This window comes from Vanacampus margaritifer, chromosome 11, assembly GCF_051991255.1.
Source record: "Vanacampus margaritifer isolate UIUO_Vmar chromosome 11, RoL_Vmar_1.0, whole genome shotgun sequence".
Classification (NCBI taxonomy): domain Eukaryota; kingdom Metazoa; phylum Chordata; class Actinopteri; order Syngnathiformes; family Syngnathidae; genus Vanacampus; species Vanacampus margaritifer.
In genome coordinates this window covers 23,859,992-23,878,197 of record NC_135442.1, presented here as the reverse complement: position 1 = coordinate 23,878,197, position 18,206 = coordinate 23,859,992, and the positions used below count along the sequence as shown (strand labels likewise).

General features: G+C 44.1%; 1 protein-coding gene across 1 annotated transcript in view; it reads right to left on the bottom strand.

The window, feature by feature from the left end:
- The window catches only part of rab3gap1 (RAB3 GTPase activating protein subunit 1), a 125,814-nt gene that overhangs the window by 15,662 nt on the left and 91,946 nt on the right, over window positions 1–18,206 (bottom strand). The window contains exon 21 of the mRNA XM_077580403.1: window positions 17,229–17,332. Coding sequence (XP_077436529.1) covers window positions 17,229–17,332 — 104 coding nt within the window. The remainder of the gene's footprint in view (window positions 1–17,228; window positions 17,333–18,206) is intronic.

Sequence of the window (18,206 nt, the reverse complement as noted above, 5' to 3'; positions counted from 1 at the left end):
TATGAATGGGTGAAATGCGCGCCAATTAAAATATATATCTTTTTTGGGGGGGGGGGGGTACGTAGTTAAATTCCGCGAAGACAGAGTGGTCTATAAAACTGTTACGGGGGCGGACTCCTCTACGACTAAAAGGATAGGCAGTGAGGTCTATGCCGTGTTTGAAAATCTTGACAATACTTGTCCCTATCAAGTAACGAGACAGAGTAAGTCTATAAAACTGTGAAAAAGGGCAACAATGTCCTACACGTGTTTAAACTCCGTATAAAACAACTGATTGTCTGTGCAAAGTGTGAGTGGAGGTTCGCTACCTCATTGGAACAGGCTACTTTTGTGACAGCTGTCTGAGGAAGCAGAGGCAAGAATTCTCCGCCACTTGTGGTAGAAGCTTGAGAATTACCTCAGACAGAAAGTAACTGTCACCCTGTTCAGGTACAAAGCCAGTATAGTCACAGCAAGTGAACCACTGGCTCCAAAATGGGGAAAACAAACAGCAAAAATGTCGACAAAAAAGATCCAAAAGAAAAATTAACATGTAAAGATGAGAAATTTGTGGAAAGCCAATGTCCCTCGAAAATAAAATACCTTAATCTATGGATAACAAAATATGACTTCGCTGGCCAGCTTAACACACAAAAGATAGTAAACCTGCAGGATAAAATAAGAATAAAACAAGAAAATGGCCAAAGATGGGCTTGAGGATACTGAATTTTGGATGGTAATTGCGGAAAAGAGAAGAAGCGACAAAAACAAACAAGTCTCAATACAAAAAGAATCGACAAAAGGGGACGAGCCCGAGGAAGGGAGAATAGTTATGTTTCATAGAAGTGAAGATTACGAAACACAGGTTGCAGGGCTTCGACAAAATACAAAATTGGGAGCGCTGTCCCCGGATACCCCTACTAAAAGTCAAATATCGCTTCCCGAACGCCCTCACCTCCACCTCAATATGAGAGCCGCAAAATGGAGACAAGGGTAGGAGAAAGCCTAAAAAGGGTTATGTTTTTAAAAAATTGGGGAAATAATATTTTATCCCCAATCAGAGGAAACTTTTCCTCACCTGAGGAGCAGTTAGAAAATGCCTTTCCTATGATCGAGGTAGCAAATCCTAATATTAATGACAAATCTCCTAGTATTTTGGTCCACAGAACTTGGACACAGGAAGATATAAAAAAAAAAGGCCGTAGAAGGCATTACATTTCATAAAACTGATGTCATTGAATTTTTACAACAAATGGAAGACATAAGAAAGTCGTACCACCTAAATGGTGTGGAAGTCCAGCAAGTCTGGATGAGAGCTTTAAAAGGTGACTGGCATAGCATTAAGGGCAGCTGGGAACCCAAACGTGGCCGTGATATTTTAGAACATGACGGTGTTGAACTACGAAATGAAGTTTATGGGTTGATGGAATGTACAAAGGAAAATTTCAAACAAAGAGCTAATTATACGGCTATTGGGAGGGCGACACAAAAGGAAAATTAACCATTTGAAGATTACAAGGTTAGGAGGACTGCTTGTTTTAAGGCAAACAGCGGCATTTCTGAGGATCATACCGCAGGAAGCGTATGGGGAACAATTAAAAAATGCACTTCACGCATATTCCCACCACACCATTCGTCAGTGGATTGATAAACATTGGGTGGATAAGGCCACTGGGTTACTGGAACAATATATAAATCAGGCATTGCATGCTGAACGGGTTCTACAGTCTAAAAAGAAAAAGGCAGATACAGTACATTTGTCGTGGATATGGGGGGAACACAAATTTGTTTTCAAGATAAGGGCCGAGGGTTTAATCGAGGCCGGGGTCGAGACAGAGAAAGAGGGGGTTATGCAAGTAGAGGTTGCGGTTTCTCTGTAACCCATAAAGGCATCACTTGCTGGTGCTGTGGAGTTTAGCGAATTTATGCAAATGACAAGAGTGCCACTTTTTGGGAAAGTGCAAGTGAGCGCGGGACGCCACCTCTAACAAACTTGACAAGATGCCGACTTATATCTCCTAACGGAGGATCAAGACGTGCTTTTAGAGGGGGTCCCACAATGTTTGTGGTCAACAGGGCCAGCAGATGTAGGATTTATTAAATCTGCACGTCCAGTGCAAATTAGACCAAAAAACGAGTATCGGCCTTGTTTGAGACAGTATCCATTAAAAACTGATGCGATGGAGGGAATTAAACCAGTAATTAAATCCTTGATAGATGCGGGGGTAATAATTGAATGTCCGGACTCTCCCTGTAATACGCCTATTTTCCCTGTAAAGAAGGCCCCGCCTTTGGTGGGCTGGAGAATGGTCCAGAACCTCCAAGCAGTTAATGCTGCTGTAATTCAGCGAACACCTTGTGTTCCTGTTCCCCATATATTATTAAATTCATTGCGACCAGACGCAAAAGCCTTACAGTGGTCGACATTAGTAATGCATTTTCCTCTGACCCCGTGGACAAAGATAGTCAATATTGGTTTGGATTTACATTTGAAGGGGAAAAAGTATAAATTTACTAGGTTACCCCAAGGGTGAGAGTCCAACAATTTATTCCCAAGTTATGGCGGCTAGCATGTCTACATTTGAGCCGCCTGGGGGAAGTCAAGTTCTTCTCTGTGTAGATGATGTGTTGCTTGCGTCGCCTGATATAGAAACTTGTAAATTATATACTATAGCACTTTTATGTAACTTGGCTAAAGACAGACATAAAGTTAGTAAGAATAAGTTACAGCTGTGGAAGAAGGAAGTAAAATATCTGGGACAAAATTTGAATAGGGGAGGCCGCACAATTTTACAGGATAGAAAGACAGCTATCCTACAAGCTCCAAAACCACAGACAAAAAAGCAGATGATGTCTTTTTTAGGACTTACTAATTATTGCAGAGCATGGATTCCTAATTATGCTAAAATAACGGCTCCCCTTGCTAAAATTATGTGTGAAGATAACCTAAAAATGTTGTCACCGTTGCAGTGGACGTCTGACGCTGAAAAAGCTTTTGCGATATAAAACAAGTATTAGTGTCTAGCGTGGCTTTAGCTTTGCCAGATTATTCAAAACCTTTTATTCAAATGGTTGATTGTAAAGGAAGTTACATGACTTCTGTGTTGGCACAAAAATATGGTGACAAAATGAGGCCAATTGCCTATTTTTCTATTATAGCTTGTGCATTGCCCAAATGTGTTAGAGCTGTTGTAGCAGCCTCCCTTGCGGTAGAAAGTAGTGCACAAATAGTGTTATTTCATTCTCTTATTTTGAAAGTTCCGCATGCCGTTGCAGCGCTATTGTTGCAGACAAACAATGTTTTTTCTAACGCCAGCAAGACATCTGTCATGTATGGCTGTTTTGTTGTCGCAACCACACCTTACACTGGAAAGATGCACAGTGTTGAATCCCGCTACACTAATGCATCTTCCTGAAGAAGGGGAATATCATGATTGTCAGGAGCTAGTTGAACAATCAACAAAATGTAGATTGGATTTGATGGATCATCCATTACAAGATGGATTGTCCTTTTTGTAGATGACTCATCACAAAGAAATGAATTCGGAAAAAAACAAACAGGGTTTGCTGTAGTTTCATCACAAAAAGTGCTAAAAGCGGAACCACTTCCTTCGCATTTTTCCGCACAGGCTGCGGAACTTGTTGCTTTGACTGGAGCCTGCAAATTGCTGAGAGGAAAGTCAGTTACTATTTATACGGATTCTTAATATGCGTTTGCTACTTGCCATGTTTTTGCACAATACTGGAAAAATAGGGGTGAGATGATAACATCGACAGGAAAACCTGTTACACACGCTGAGCTTTTAACAGATTTATTAAATGCTGTTCAATTGCCACAAAAGGTGGCTGTATGTAAATGCGTAGCTCATACCACGGGAACTGATGAAATTACCTTAGGAAACGCGTTTGTGGACAGAGCAGCTAAAGATGCGGCTAAACTACCCTTTCTAGGAGCAGCTGATTGTATACTCAAAAGTGGCATTTTACAAAACAACGTCCTTATTGAAATGCAACAGCAAAGCTTGAACAAAAATCATGGCTAAATAAAGGTGCGACTTTACGAGATGGAATTTATTTCAGCACAGATAATAAACCTATTTTACCAAAAAATCTTTAAGTGGGTTGTTATATCGAGCCATGGTCCTTCCCATGTCTTGACGGGAGAGATGATGTCAAGGATTAATCAACATTTTACAGTTTATGGCTTTAACTTGTTTTCAAAAGATTTTTGTAGAAGCTGGAGGATTTGTGCTAAACATAATTCTCAAGGAAATGTTCGTCCTAAACGGGGACAGTTTCCTCAGGCTACTTATCTTCTTCAACAAATTCATATGGATTTTAGTAAAAGCGAAGGAAAACATTATTGTCTAGTTATTATAGATGCATTTTCAAAATGGGTAGAGATATTTCCAATAAAGCAACCTGATGCATTGACAGTAGCTAAAGCATTGTCTAAAGACATTATTCCAAGATATGGTATACCAGAAACTATTTATAGTGACAATGGAACACATTTTGTGAATACAATTATTGATAAAATAGGACAAATGTTCCATATTGCCATGAAACATCACTGTTCGTATCATCCACAAAGCGCAGGATTGGTAGAGCGAATGAAAGCTACAATTAAAAATAGATTAAATAAATGCATGGAAGAAACTAAACCACCGTGGACCCAATGTGTAGACCTTGTTAAATTACACAAATATTACAAGTAACTCAGGGTTAACACCCTATGAGGTACTTTTTGGCAGATCATATCGACTGTCTCTTTTCTACATACAGTGGGAAATAGATGATGAAGCTAATTTAGCTGATTATATGAGAAAAAAACTTTGAAAAAAGAGACAAACTGAAATTAACAGAAGTCGATGGTGCCTCTGTTCAACAGGATGAGCTGGTTGCTCCGGGAGATTGGGTTCTGATACGGAGTATAAAAAAAGAAGCATTGGCATTCTCCGAAGTGGGAAGGTCCTCACCAGCTTCTACTAACTACACTAACGGCAATAAAAATTGCAGAAAGGAAAATGTGGATACATCTTACACATTGTAAAAAGGTCATCTCAACCGAGCTGTACAAAAAGGAAAGGTGAGCAAAGTCTAATGGATCGGTGGGAGCAGGATTATAGTTCCTGAAAATACTGAAAGTCTGTGAAGCATTCAAAGACACCTGACCTGTTTAGGGGCTCTCGGTTGACATGGCTATTTCCTTTTGGGTGAGAAATATTGTTACTTGCTATATAGCTTTTGGTGCTACATCTGCAATGCTTTTGCTGGGATTGTGTGTATATAACTCATTTGAATTTAAAAACATTCCATCTAATGAAACAGCAACAAGTGTACAAAGTAATAAAAAACAAAATAACACACTTTTCCATAATAGACGGGCCATGGTATTACCGTGGGTAAACAATGGTATTAAAACTGAGTATGGACTGAAGAAAAGTGATGTGGGTTTTAAGGAAAATTCTACTTCTTGTATGAGAACAGATATTCACGCTGAAATGATAACCATGGTTTGCATTCCGGGAGATAACTGCCTTTGTAGTGAGTCGTCATGCATATGGCGCACAAAGTTATGGTCGAGGCTATGTCTGGTTTTTGACGTCCAGGATTAGACAGTGAAAGGGTCTGGTAGCAGAGACAGGACAGGACTGGTCCGGTAAGGACAAAGGGAAATTTGCTAAAATTCTTAGGCCCCAGATTAAATTGAGAATTGTTGCTATAGGCATTGAATTGACTGTTAACGCCACCAATTGGGACTGCGGTAATGGGGCATGTGAGGAGCTGGATTTGTGCCCACATACATTTCACACTATCAGGGTTTGTGTGTCGTCTGTTCTAAAATACCCTGTGGAGGCGGTCCAAGCTCCTAAATCCAAAAATAGCATCACAAAACCTAAACCATCCAAAATCCTGATTAAACTCAAAAATAAGGTTACTGCCGATGATAAATTCTTGGCTGTTACTGGGGTTACTCAATTTAGCAACAATTGGCTTTTGTTAATGGAAACCACTGCTAGGGCGCATAAGTATAGATCTGTTAGATGCATGGGCCCAAGACCACTACTACGAGTAATTCCGGCACTTCTTACGCTTGTTTTTCAGAGATAATGACGAAGATAACACCTAATCAAATTTTTATTTACTGGAATAAGGTGTATCCCATAACTAAGGCTACAAAAGATAAGCCAATTTTCTCCACTCGTGTTGCAATGTCTAACTTTTCTTGTATAAATCTTACAGGACAGGGAAGTAAAGTGGGGATCCTGAATTCCACTTGGGGCAAAACAACTGTGTTGCAGAACAGTCCACTAATGCCGCGTAGTGACGTGTGTTGGTGGTGCGGTGGTGACAAACTGTTTGTTACTTTGAAAGGTGCATCATTCAGCAAATTTACCACGGTGCGATTAGTCCGCTCTACCTTCCCCGATGACTGCGGGTGATGGCTAATGTGCGACTGGGCCTTGATTTCAAGCATTTGCCAAAGTTGTAGCATTACCTAGGCTGTGAAGTTCCTTTGTCCGAGTTGACCGGCGAGGGTAACCCAAAACGGGAGAACACGCGATTCATCAGCAGGCAAGCGGTGGTGTGCGCGTTGTCGTTTGGAGTAGGCAGACATTCTACCCACTTGGTAAACGCGCAAACTACTGTGAGAAAGTATTTGTTCCCTCTCACCGATCTGACCAGGGGTCCCACCCAATCAATTTGAAGATTCGACCATGGGAAGGTGACTCCTTGGAGTGGTGCTCGGTGACTCAGCTTCGCTGGCCGAAACTGGCAGCAAAGCAGGCATCCTTTAACGTAGGTTGCCACATCGTTATGCATGCGGGGCCAGTACGCCACCTGCTGTAGCGCAGTGACGTGGTCTTGAATCCGCGATGGCCTGCATAAGGCGTCGTGGGCGTATGTTAGCAGGACCTCCCTTTGGCTCTGTGGGACCACCAACCGCAGGGCGTGTGAAGATGCCGAGTCATAAACCAGAAGGCCCTGAACCAGAGGCAGTCTTTGCAACATGGAGAGCAAGTCCTTCAAGTCACTGTTGTGTCCCAATGCGTCGGGCAAGATGGGATTGGCGACAGGGTCGAACAGGTGTTGAACGATTTTGAAAATCGCAGGGTCGCTGGCTTGTTGGACGACCAAGTCGGAGGTCCTAACGGGCGGTACTAACGGCACAGGTCCCGAAGTGGCCTGTGCAAAAGTGTCGCGGGAAGCAGCGGCGGACGCAGCGCGGCGATGCGTGAGAACGTAGACTTCCAGGGCGGGTTGGGAAGGAAGCCAAGAGTGTTAGAATGTATAAGGAGTCCCGGTGAGGGCCCCTTGCTTGGCTAACGTGTCCGTCAGGTCGTTAAAATGTTTGTCAGGTCCTGGAACTTTTGAGTGTCCCCGGACCTTTTTCCAATAGACGTGCATATCATTGGATGAAACCAAGTAGTTGCATGTTTCAATGAGTTCAATGTTTAACGGGGGGTTTTTCCCGCCTTCCGACGCCACGCCGGTAGGTGACAGGTGAAGGCGAGGCGGGCATACTTTGAGTCGGTGCAGACAACCAGTACCGCGACATCGCGTTCAATCGGCAATTTAAATGTAATCAGGATGCCAGCGATTTCCGCATAGTGAGAAGAGTGGGGGCCCAACTGAAATTGCAGTGGTTTGCACGGTGTGTCATTGGCCCAAGCTATGCCCACCCAGCCTGCAGCTGGGTTTGGTGGTAAGAGCAGCAATCCACGTAAGCTGTAGGCATGTCTTGCAGACATGTTCTTCAAAATAGCGGTGACGCGTGAACTCCGGCGTCAGCAGGGCGGCAACATCTCTTGGCGAGGTCGATTAGGTCGACAAACAGTTTTGGCAAATCGCTAGATCGGTACCCAGCGGTAACTTTGAGTTTTTCACCTACCGGACCCGAACGTCGTAACTTTGTAGCGCCATAAGCCAGGCGGCAATGTGCACGTTCGTCACGACGCCGTCTCGAATGCGTTGGTTGTTAAGAAAAGTAACGAGATAGGGTACGGTTGGAGGTCCCCCATTCTGGGCCGCGGTTGGTTGAGGTGTCTCTGGGTTTTTAGAGGAGGAGCTGAAGAGCGTTGGGGGCAATGCGTAAATCACCAGTTGTTGGTCTGCCCCTAGGTCCACTCGGACGATGTCTTCATCATTTGTGGGACGGGCAGGGTTGACTGTGACAAGTTGAGATGGCCTGATGAGTCTTCGGCAGTCTGCGTCTTCAGTCAAGAACAAGTTAGGTGGACTGTGTCCTAGAACCGCTAGAGTGAAGTTGTGGAAGTTGGAACAGATGAGCAGACCCAGGCGGGTCACCCGCTTTTGGTATGCGAACGTCGTGAGACATAGGATTGTGAACCAAGATCAAAGTGGTGAGGAAGGCATCCACAATGGGAGTGGCATCCCAAAACAGTGACAGGTTCATGAATTCCGGTGGGGGTTGGGAGAACGCAGATTCAAGACCTGGTTCGCCCACTCCACTAAGCGGATCGGAATGTTAATTGTGTTCATAGGGGCGATCACTTCGTCTTCGTTCAAGACTTCGCAAGCGTCTGGGATGGTCTGTCCAGACTTCATGTTTGACTGGGAACACACGCAAGAGGTTCCGAGTTGGTGAGGCACCACAGCACATTGTTGATGGTGTCTACCTGGACAGCAAGGCGAACAAGTAAAGATCTGCACCCACAAAGAGGGTGTGGGGCGTGTCCGGGACAACCAGGAAGTAGTGTGTCAGTGAGCACTGATTCCACTGAAGGTTTAAGGCGCACATGCCCACTGCGGTAATTGTTCGAGGAGGTTGCGTGTTTAACGGAAAACGACAAGACGAAAACAATGTTTGGGTCGTGATCTCGTGATCTGAAGTCGTCAGACAAAACCTGCAGAAATGGCTTACTTGTCAGCCTACAAGGCGAGGACAGGGTCAAAGACGAACGTGCCTTGCACCTGGACACCTCCGATGAGGTGCGGGGCATACCATGCGTCAGGCGGTGGCGGGCCAAGGTCACAAAGGAAGGTGTTGTGGCTTCTCAGCCGGTCCTTCAGAGGGGACGTGAGAGGTCCTGCCTTGGCATGTGTCGTGTCCCAGTTCCCCATGGAGGCGCCTGCTTTCCCGTAGAGTGGCTGCGCCCGAGTCATGGTGCAGAGCTGAGACCGGTCAGGGTCTGGGCGACGCGTCGGCAGAGGTTACAAGGTAAGCAAGTTTTGGCTCGTGACCTCTGCGGGTGGGTCAAGTCAGTGGGCGTCCGTCTGTCAGTCAGTCATAAAGGTGGGTCTTTTGACGAGTCTTTCAACAATTTCAAGAGTGCCTTCAGTACGCTGTACAACTGCGCTGTGTTCGGTCTCGGAATTGGCTTGGCGGTTCCGAGACTCACGGCAGGAGTTGGTTGCTGTCGCGTGTTGGGTTTTATCATGTTTTGGATTGTAACGCGAATTAGGCTCTCTTTGTCTGACTGCTCATCACGCGGGCTGTCGCTTTTGAAACGCGGCTTGCGGTTTCGTGGGCCGCGGGACTCGTTCAACCTTTTTGAATTAGACTGGTCTTCCCTCGGAACATGGGAGCAAGCTCCTTCAAGTTCCAACGGGGGACCCAAGTCCACTTGATATATTCCGGCGTCGGTTGTCTTGGGGGTTGAAACTTTCAATTTTGCATAGCCCCTAGCTGCTAGGTCGCGCAAATGCGAGCTAGTCAGTGTCTGAGGGCAGAAAGCCAATCCCAAGTAGTGGTTGAGGTTTTGTTGGAGGTTTCGGGTTTTGAAACACTGGTCCTCCTCCTTATTGGGTTCGTTACAATTCCCAAAGTGGGCATCGCGAAGACGACTATAAAAAACCTAAGGGGACTCCTGCTTTCCCTGTTTGACGGACATGGCGACTTCCATGTCTGTCAACTCAGGAGAGCCATCAAATTCACGTGCCATGGCCTGGTGCAGAGCCAAGGGATCAGACAACACATCAGCAGGCTGCCGTTCCAGCAGTCTGGACGTCATTTTAATCAGGTACAACTTATCCTCCCCGGTTGCTGTTGGGAACCTCTGGAGATGATAGTCGATGTCTTCAAGGTATTCTGATGTGTTATGGGACCCCCCTGGTTTCGGTTCGAACCTGGCGTTATTTTTGAGCCAGCTTGTTCAAATCTTTCCAGACCACGCCCATGAGTCTCTCCAACAGGGGAGTCGACATGGGTCCACGTTGGAAACTGTTAGCACCTGATGGTTTCAAGCCTCGTGGTGACGCGACCACTGGCTTGTGCCAGGCCTAAATTGGCGGTGGTCACAGATGGCGTCCTCCAGGCGTCTCCGGACACAGGTGGCAGTTTCAGCTGTGGTGCTGTAACTCTGGGCTCAGGACGTCTGTATGGGGGTGGAGTTCCTGGAAGGGATGCTCCTCGTGAAACCTCATTTAACTGCCGCACGAGCTGCAACTCATGTTTAATTTGAGCCAACTCTGCCTCGTAATTCCTGCTGGCATTGTCTGAGGCGGTTAACCTCGGCTTCAGTCAATGCTAATTTTGTTCGCAGGTCATACGAGCTGTCCACTTCGGCATCAAGGTTTGTACTTGTACTTGGAGGCGCTTTACTTCGTCGGTTGACTGAGCTAGCAACGACCTAAACAGCACGTAATTTGCTTTGGCTTGTCGAAGTTGGTCTTTTGATAGTTGTTCAGTCAAATCAGTCACCTCTGATTTTAATTTGTGAATTTCATCAGCTGCGGTTTTCAGCAGTCTTTCTTGTTGTCCATTTGTGTCCTCGGAGGACGGGAGGGCTTGGGTCAATTTGTTAATCTTTTGAGGAGAGTCATCGTCAGAATCAAGTTCATCGGCGTCGCTGTCCAAGTTTCCAGCCTGCAACGCATCTACGCGGGCCTTGGCGTCGTCAAACTGTGCCCGTACATAAACCAGCTGGGTCTCAACAACATTCAATCGGTCATTGGCGGATGTCAGCTGTGCCGTTGTGTCACGGTTTTGTTGTCGTGCCACTTCAAGTTAGTGTTTCACCTCGCACTCCTCGATATCGCTTAACTTCACCTGCGCCACAAGGTTCAATGTCAGACATCCGAGCATTCGGATAAGTGATTTATCCTTCGGGGCTTTCGTTTCAGCGTCACTCATGAGCTGTCCAAGGTTATTGTTAAGTGTGTCAACATCCGCATTCTTAATAGAGTCAGCGTACTCATGTAAGACATCTTTAGTCAGCTTCTGAACTAGCTGGGTTTCCAAGCTATCACAGGGGTAGGAGTTTCTCGTGGTGTGGCCATGTTAACACTTAGTTGTTTTTTTAGACGATTAGACTTTTACTAGCATTTAGTTAGTTAGTTAGCGTACGCTACCTAACTACTCCACTATCCAGTACAATCGTCAACAATACACACTGTGCTCAAACTGTCAGAAGGGAAATAGACACACAAGTAAAAGAGAAGCTTTGCAGTGGGGCTGCAAACAACAAACAAAGCAAAAAGAAAAAAAAAGACAGAAGGAGGAAGAGGGAAAAAAATGGTTCAAACTGAACTTGGTTCACTCGGCAAAGAGTAGCTCTACTAAATGGGAAAGGGGCAACAACAGTTAACTAGTGTTACAGAGACTAACCCATAAGCTGGGTCAAACGCAAAAAAAAAAAAAAAAAAATGTTTATTGACAAAAACTTTTTTTTTTTGAAAGTCAAGTTAAAAGTTGAAATTAAAATGTAATTAAATAAACAAAAGCAGGAAAGGGAAATACAATTAAAATTGATTAATAACCTTGGTCAAATGAAATGATTGGTGTGTCAATACAGTACATGTCCCTTATGGGTGGGTTTCAGGGCTGAAAACAGGTAAAACTGTTCAAAAAATATTCAAGCTGCTTCCCTAATAGTAGCTTTTAGAACTCACACCCTATTGACTGAGACAACAGAAAAATGAAAATGGGAAAATAATGAAATAATTGAAAATAAGTGACTAGCAAACTAACCAAAACACACATAAAAAAACAGACAGACAGCAAAGTGTTAAGGCAAGGATACCGTCAGTTAACAGTAGAACTAGTATAAACTGGATTAAACAATAGCGGGAAAAAATCACAGCAGTGTAAGTAATCCTGTTAATTGGTTTGGCCCCAGTGTTTGTTTGTACAGCCGTGGTGCTGTCACTAAACCCCTAGACTAGAAAAGCTTAGAAGGCAAGAACGCGGTTGATTATTAATGTGATAATTAAACACAAGCAGTCAATTAAGCCTACGAGTGTGTTTAAAAGGACGCGGATAATCACTATTATCCTGCGAGACCCATGGTAGCTAACGCCACTCGGGGGGCTCAACACAGTGTTCAATTTACAAAGCAATGTGTAGTAGGTTAGCACTTAGCATATCTTAAACCGCGGAGCGGCCACCGGCAGTAAACAGCAGCAGTGGTTTGATTGACAGGCAATGACGTGCAGATCGAAGCTCGATGTTGCTCGTGTCGCAGCCAACACTTGACAGCCTGTCAACCCACGAGGCTTCACACCTCAGCGGGGCCGCCTTGAGGCACGGCTCGCTAAAGAGACAAAAGGGAGAGGTACTCAATTCCATGCCCCCACGAAACACACATCTCAAACTTCACAAGGACTACCACCTCATGGAAATGCGTACACGGTACAGGTATGCAGCTACGTCTTAGCTTCCCTGTCTTAACCCGCTCTCAGTGAGCTAATTTGGAGTCGGCGGCTTCGAGAAAGCACACTCGCGACTCACAACTTCTCCTATACGTTAGGTGCGGGCTGCTGAAATTTACAAGTTGCAAACTCGAGTTCTATCACGTCCTATTTACATACAACTCACTATTCTTCCAATAGTAACTGGCTCTACTTTTCTCAATCAATCCTGCTACACTCTCGTTCCACACTAGCTGCTCCTAAAATGTTACAACACGCAAGATAGCGGCTAAACAGACGCTTCGTGAAAAGCTAAAAGGGGTGAACCAATGCAGTTCTATGGTATTAAAAGAACTCTACTGTAGCGATTATTTGGGTTGACGTAATGGCTTTTAATTTAGACGGTACTGAAGGGAGTTGTAATTTCCTCAGCAACCTCTGGGGCACCACGTTGACTTTGCTTGTTTGTAGGAACAAAATAAACGATAAATATCCTATTATCAAGTATTCATAATCTGAAGTTGCTACTTTAGTTAATCATAGAGTTATTTGCTTTCATAAGAGAATTACTAATCCACTCCGTAAACACAAATGATTCGGCAGAAATTTAATTTCTAGACAAAAAATGTATTTAGTAAAATCACATATATCAGTCAGAGCCTAACCTATTAATGAAACAGAATAAAAATGCAAATCAAAGATAAAAAGAAAACATGCAACTTAACTCAGATAAAAAAAAAGGTAGATGGGGATAAAGATGGAAGCGTTTTGATCTGTCAAGCGTTTGGACCTGTCCATCCTTTTATGTTTGAAGAAAAGCGTTGCACCAGTAGTATATGGTCAGATTGCAATGCTAGCGCAGCTTACGGACTGGTTCGGTCGCACAGAAGTAGTTCAGTCGCACGGGAGAGAGAGACTCGAGCGTCGATCCTCGGTGGAATGCTGGAATGCTGGAATGCTGGAATGCTGGAATGCTGGAATGCTGCACCAGGTCTCCGGTTGGTGGCGAGGTCCACGCGCGGCTAAGTCCTTGGCTGGCGCTCTTTAAGCTGGAATGCTGCCCGGGAGTCTCTGGCTGCTGGTCGGTGATGCACGCACGGCGTGAAGGTCGCGGAAGTGGTGTGGGCGCCTCGGGTTCACGGCTGGACAGACACACGCGCCTTGGGGATGCGCAGGGTGTTTGCGAGTCCTTGCTTGATGCGTGCTTTGGGACGCGCGTTGTGGCTCAAGTCCGGGGCTCAAAGGAAGAAGCCACGTGGTCACCCTCAGCGACCACGTTTCTCGTGATGATCAGGAAAAGTTCATGGGGCCAGACGTGAGGTGGAGAGAGGGGGGAAGAGTTGCAGGAAAGAGAGAGTCCTTGAGCAGTTCATAGGGCAAAGGAGAGGGGAAGAGTTGCAGGAAAGAGGAAGAAGCTCCTTCGCGCGCTGGCTTTTAAACTGTGTACCATAGGGCCGTAGTCCCGCTACTTCCGTCGACTGAAACCAAGCTTTTGGGATAGTATTTGATCTTTTTTTTTTATCAGAATTGACAAGCCAGATGCTTCATTTATCATTCTGAACACATTTCAAACATTTCATTCATAAAGTTACTGAATCCGCTAAGTTTACTAATTAGCTAAACTTAGGTGGCTACATAAATTATACACATCATTCATTTAAGATAGACATACAGGTTGTGTACAAAGATAAACAACAGGAGTCAATTGATGTCAGTCCAGTACATAGAGTCCGTGTATATCCCAAATTATGTAGACTTCAGATTAATTAGGAGTGGCAGGATTCTTTAGGACAACCAATAGTGACCGCTGGAGGGCACTGTTGTACCATACAACTTCCAAGGGGCATTGTTTCCAAAAAAAACAAATGGCTAATTCCTGTGGATAGACCAGACCATAAAAGATGGTCTGGGGACTGCTTATCAGACAGGCTTTCAGGTCTGTCGGAGCTGTGATATGCGTTTCCTGGGGGTTATAAACGAAATCCAGTCCCTGCTGGAGGGAAACTCAAAGAGTCCTTTTTAAACTGAGAAAACAGAGTTAAGACACGTACACACATTCCCCAGGAGGAAATGTTTAAAAGGGCACATAAAATCGAAAAATTGAGGGTGACGGGAAATATTCCTTACACTACACTGCAAATACTAATGATAAACATGCTGCGTAGAAGGCTTTCAAAAGCCTAAATCATGTATGTTCGAGTGGACATCTTTTGAATAAAAGCCTCACACGGGGCACCATTCTGTAGCGATAAGCAATGTTGTCTTTTTGGACGAATTAGTAATTTGATTGTCGCTTGAGGAAGTCGAAATTGCCTCAATCGCCTATAGGGGCACCACGTTCTGTTTAATTTCAGTTTTGGAAAAACAAATAAAATCCAAATCCTCATTTATTTATCCATAATCTTAAATCGCAACATTCAATGTTCGTGGTTCTTTGTATTAATAAAATAATTACTAATCCACTCGGACACAAGCACGATTGAGACTGAACTAAATTTAGAAAAACATTTATTCACTACGGTTACACATACAGAATCAAAACCCTGCCTACCTAATTATCATACGGTGAAAAGAAAAGGAATAAAAATGAAGCCAATGGAATTAAGAAAGGAACAATTTAACAAGGTAGAAAGGAAAGGTTTGACTTGCTAAAATCTGTGAGATATTTGAAATGGAAGTTGCACCAGCGATATGTCAAATTGGCTGAGACTTACAACTTACTGGAGTAAGTTAAATCGAGATAGTGGAGGGAAGGTCGATTGAAGAAAAAAATGCTCCCAAAAAGGCAAGGAAAAAAAAAAGATTCCACCGTTAGATGAGGTGCGACGCAGCACGGGGCTCCCGGCAGATGAGGGGCGGTGGAGCTCGGCTCAAGGTGGATGGCAGTTTCAGGCGAGGTCAGGGCTTCAGCCGGACTTGTACTCTATGCGCGCGAGGAGGTCCGCGTGTCAGCTGCCCAAATCCAGCTGCTGAGGCTGAGATCCGCTGTGTGCCTGTGTCCAGAGGGAGACCAGCCGTTGAAGAAGCTCACGCTGCGACGGGACGCTCGGAGGATGGAGCAAGTACGGGTTGACGCACGGAGAGTGCGTGCTGCCAGAGTCCAAACTGTGGTCGCTGGGTGACACACGGGGTCCCAGAAAAATGTGTTGGCGACTTTGCGCCACCGAGGTGGGACGAAAAACAAAAAGGAAAAAGGAAGAGCAGAGTGTCCGTCTGGCAGGGGGTGCGCGCGCCGGGGGTTTGAAGCACGGTGGCGGTTCGAAGCACGGCGGCGGTTCGGTGCGATTGCCAAGTCCGAGACACTTGGTCATTCAGGGAACAGGGATGCCATGTGGTTGAAAAAATGTGGCACGGCACCGGGGAGCACTTTTGTCAGTTCTGTGCCAGACAAGGTGAATAAGTTGAAAAAGGTGAAGCAGGAACGAGAGGGTTGGAAACAAGAGCACTGAACGAGGTTCGCGCCGGCTGTTTTAAAGTTGCGGGGCGTGTCCGTCACAAGGGGGTGCGGGCGCCATCCCTCTTTTGGCTTAACCCAAGTCAGAGACTTTTGAACTCCAAATTATTAAAGAATTAATAATTAAGAATTTAATTTGGTCAGGCTGGCAAGTCAAGTTCTTCTAAGCAAAACATGTTATCGTTACACATAACTAATAACGCATCATGAGATCATTTTGTTCTTTCCGAAGTAACTAAATAATCTCTGGGTTTACAATCATCATTCCTGTTGAAATACATATGACATTCCTTTTTAAAGACATAACAACACGACATGAAACATTCAGTTGTGCGTCTGTTCACTTGTATGTGATGAATTTCTTATGTGAAATGTGTAAGATTACTTTGTGGAGTATAGGTGTTTCATGTGAGGGCGATTCCGATCATGACCACTTGGAGGCACTCTGGTCACGTGTAACCTCCAAGAAGGCTGGAATGTACTAACCAGGATTCCAACGGACCTTTTGGCCCATGGTGTTTTAAGACTTTGATAAGAGTTTGCAGACTGCCAGTCTGGGATGTCAGCAGGGGTGAAAATTATGCTTTCTGATAAAATACTGATGCTATAAACTCGTGGTTCTGGCTGGTGACAAACAAACATTCACATCTTGGGGAGATGGTCTGTGGTTGACTTCAAAAGAGTGTAACCTCTTTTGTATTGTCTCTGGTTTAGGCGAAAGGGGGAGAACGAAGACATCTCACTCCACCAAGGTTGACTAAATGCACATTTTCAAGAGTGAAATGTTAAGGAAGGAAAGGAAGAGAACAACATTTTTTTAAGGGTGACTGGTCTATAATTGTTACAATATGTTATCTGATTTTGGGCCATAGTTCATCACCATGTGTGCTAAAACACCACCTGAAGAGAGCACTGCATGAATGAATGCAAATGATGAACTGAAGCAACATTAATTATTGTACATAAATAATTGGAAGTAAAAAGAATTCCACAAAAATGTGCGGCCACTAGCTGTCATGGCTCACCTACAATAACTTGGTGGTCTTTGAAATGAGATACATCAAAGTAATTGATATTACTAGAAAAGGCTCTGTTTCGTTTTTTGTAAGCAATTAAAAATGACCAGAGACAATTTGTCATGTTTCATGTTAACATTAAACAATTTGTTTCTAAATCTAAGATCTTGCATGTCACTAACCTCTAAATGATTGCAGTCGGGCCTGACATTTTGCAGGAGCTTGCTCGTTTGAACTGTAACTTTCTCAATGTTTTTTTTCACAGCTGGTATGTTGTCAAATGCCTCTGTAAAATAAGCATAAAGAACAAAAAAGAGAGAAATATTGAGAGGCAAAAATCACTAACAAAAGGCAATATAAACAATGTAATGTAGTTCAACAAGAGCATAAAAAAAGAACTGAATGGAATAATTTCCAAATTTTTAGGGTAGTTAATTCGTAAATGCATTAGCAAAAGATGAAGTCATGATGAATTAATCATTTGCAGTTTTTGAAGACTAATTGGATACTATTAACTAGGGATGGACGAGTACCGATACCAGGTATTAGTATCGGTGCCGATACGAATATCGACCACCCTCATGTAGCCGTTTTACAATCAGGAACTAGAAATTAGAAATAAGAGAAATAGAAAATTGTCAGTAATTTCAATTCTTTTTTAAGGAAAATACTATATTGGAATATATAAGTCTTTCTTTGAAATTATTTTTAATTTTATGTAGCAGTGGTATTGATATTTGGTATCGTGACTAAACACAATTGAGTTACGTATCAGTCTGAAAAAAGTGGTATTGACCATCCCTACTATCAACCAATGATTAAAGGGTTACGCAACCCCAAATTAACTTTTTTGGGCTGATAAAACGGTGTAATCAGATTCCTAATGAAATGTATTGTCATTACACATGCACAAGTGTATAGAAACAAAATTTTAGACTTAACAGGCTTAAACTATACAATAGACATGAAAAACAATGACCAAACAGAGGGAGACAAGATGGGAAGGCCTGTCGGTATTCACTCAATGAGCACTCCGAGATCTTATGCCACTTTTATACTAGACCGGTTCCACACCAAGTCGGCCTTGGTTGGCCCCGGATGTTCTCATTTCCATGTGACTACCATCTCAGAGGTGGTTCTGTAGCGCCGGTCGTCTGTGG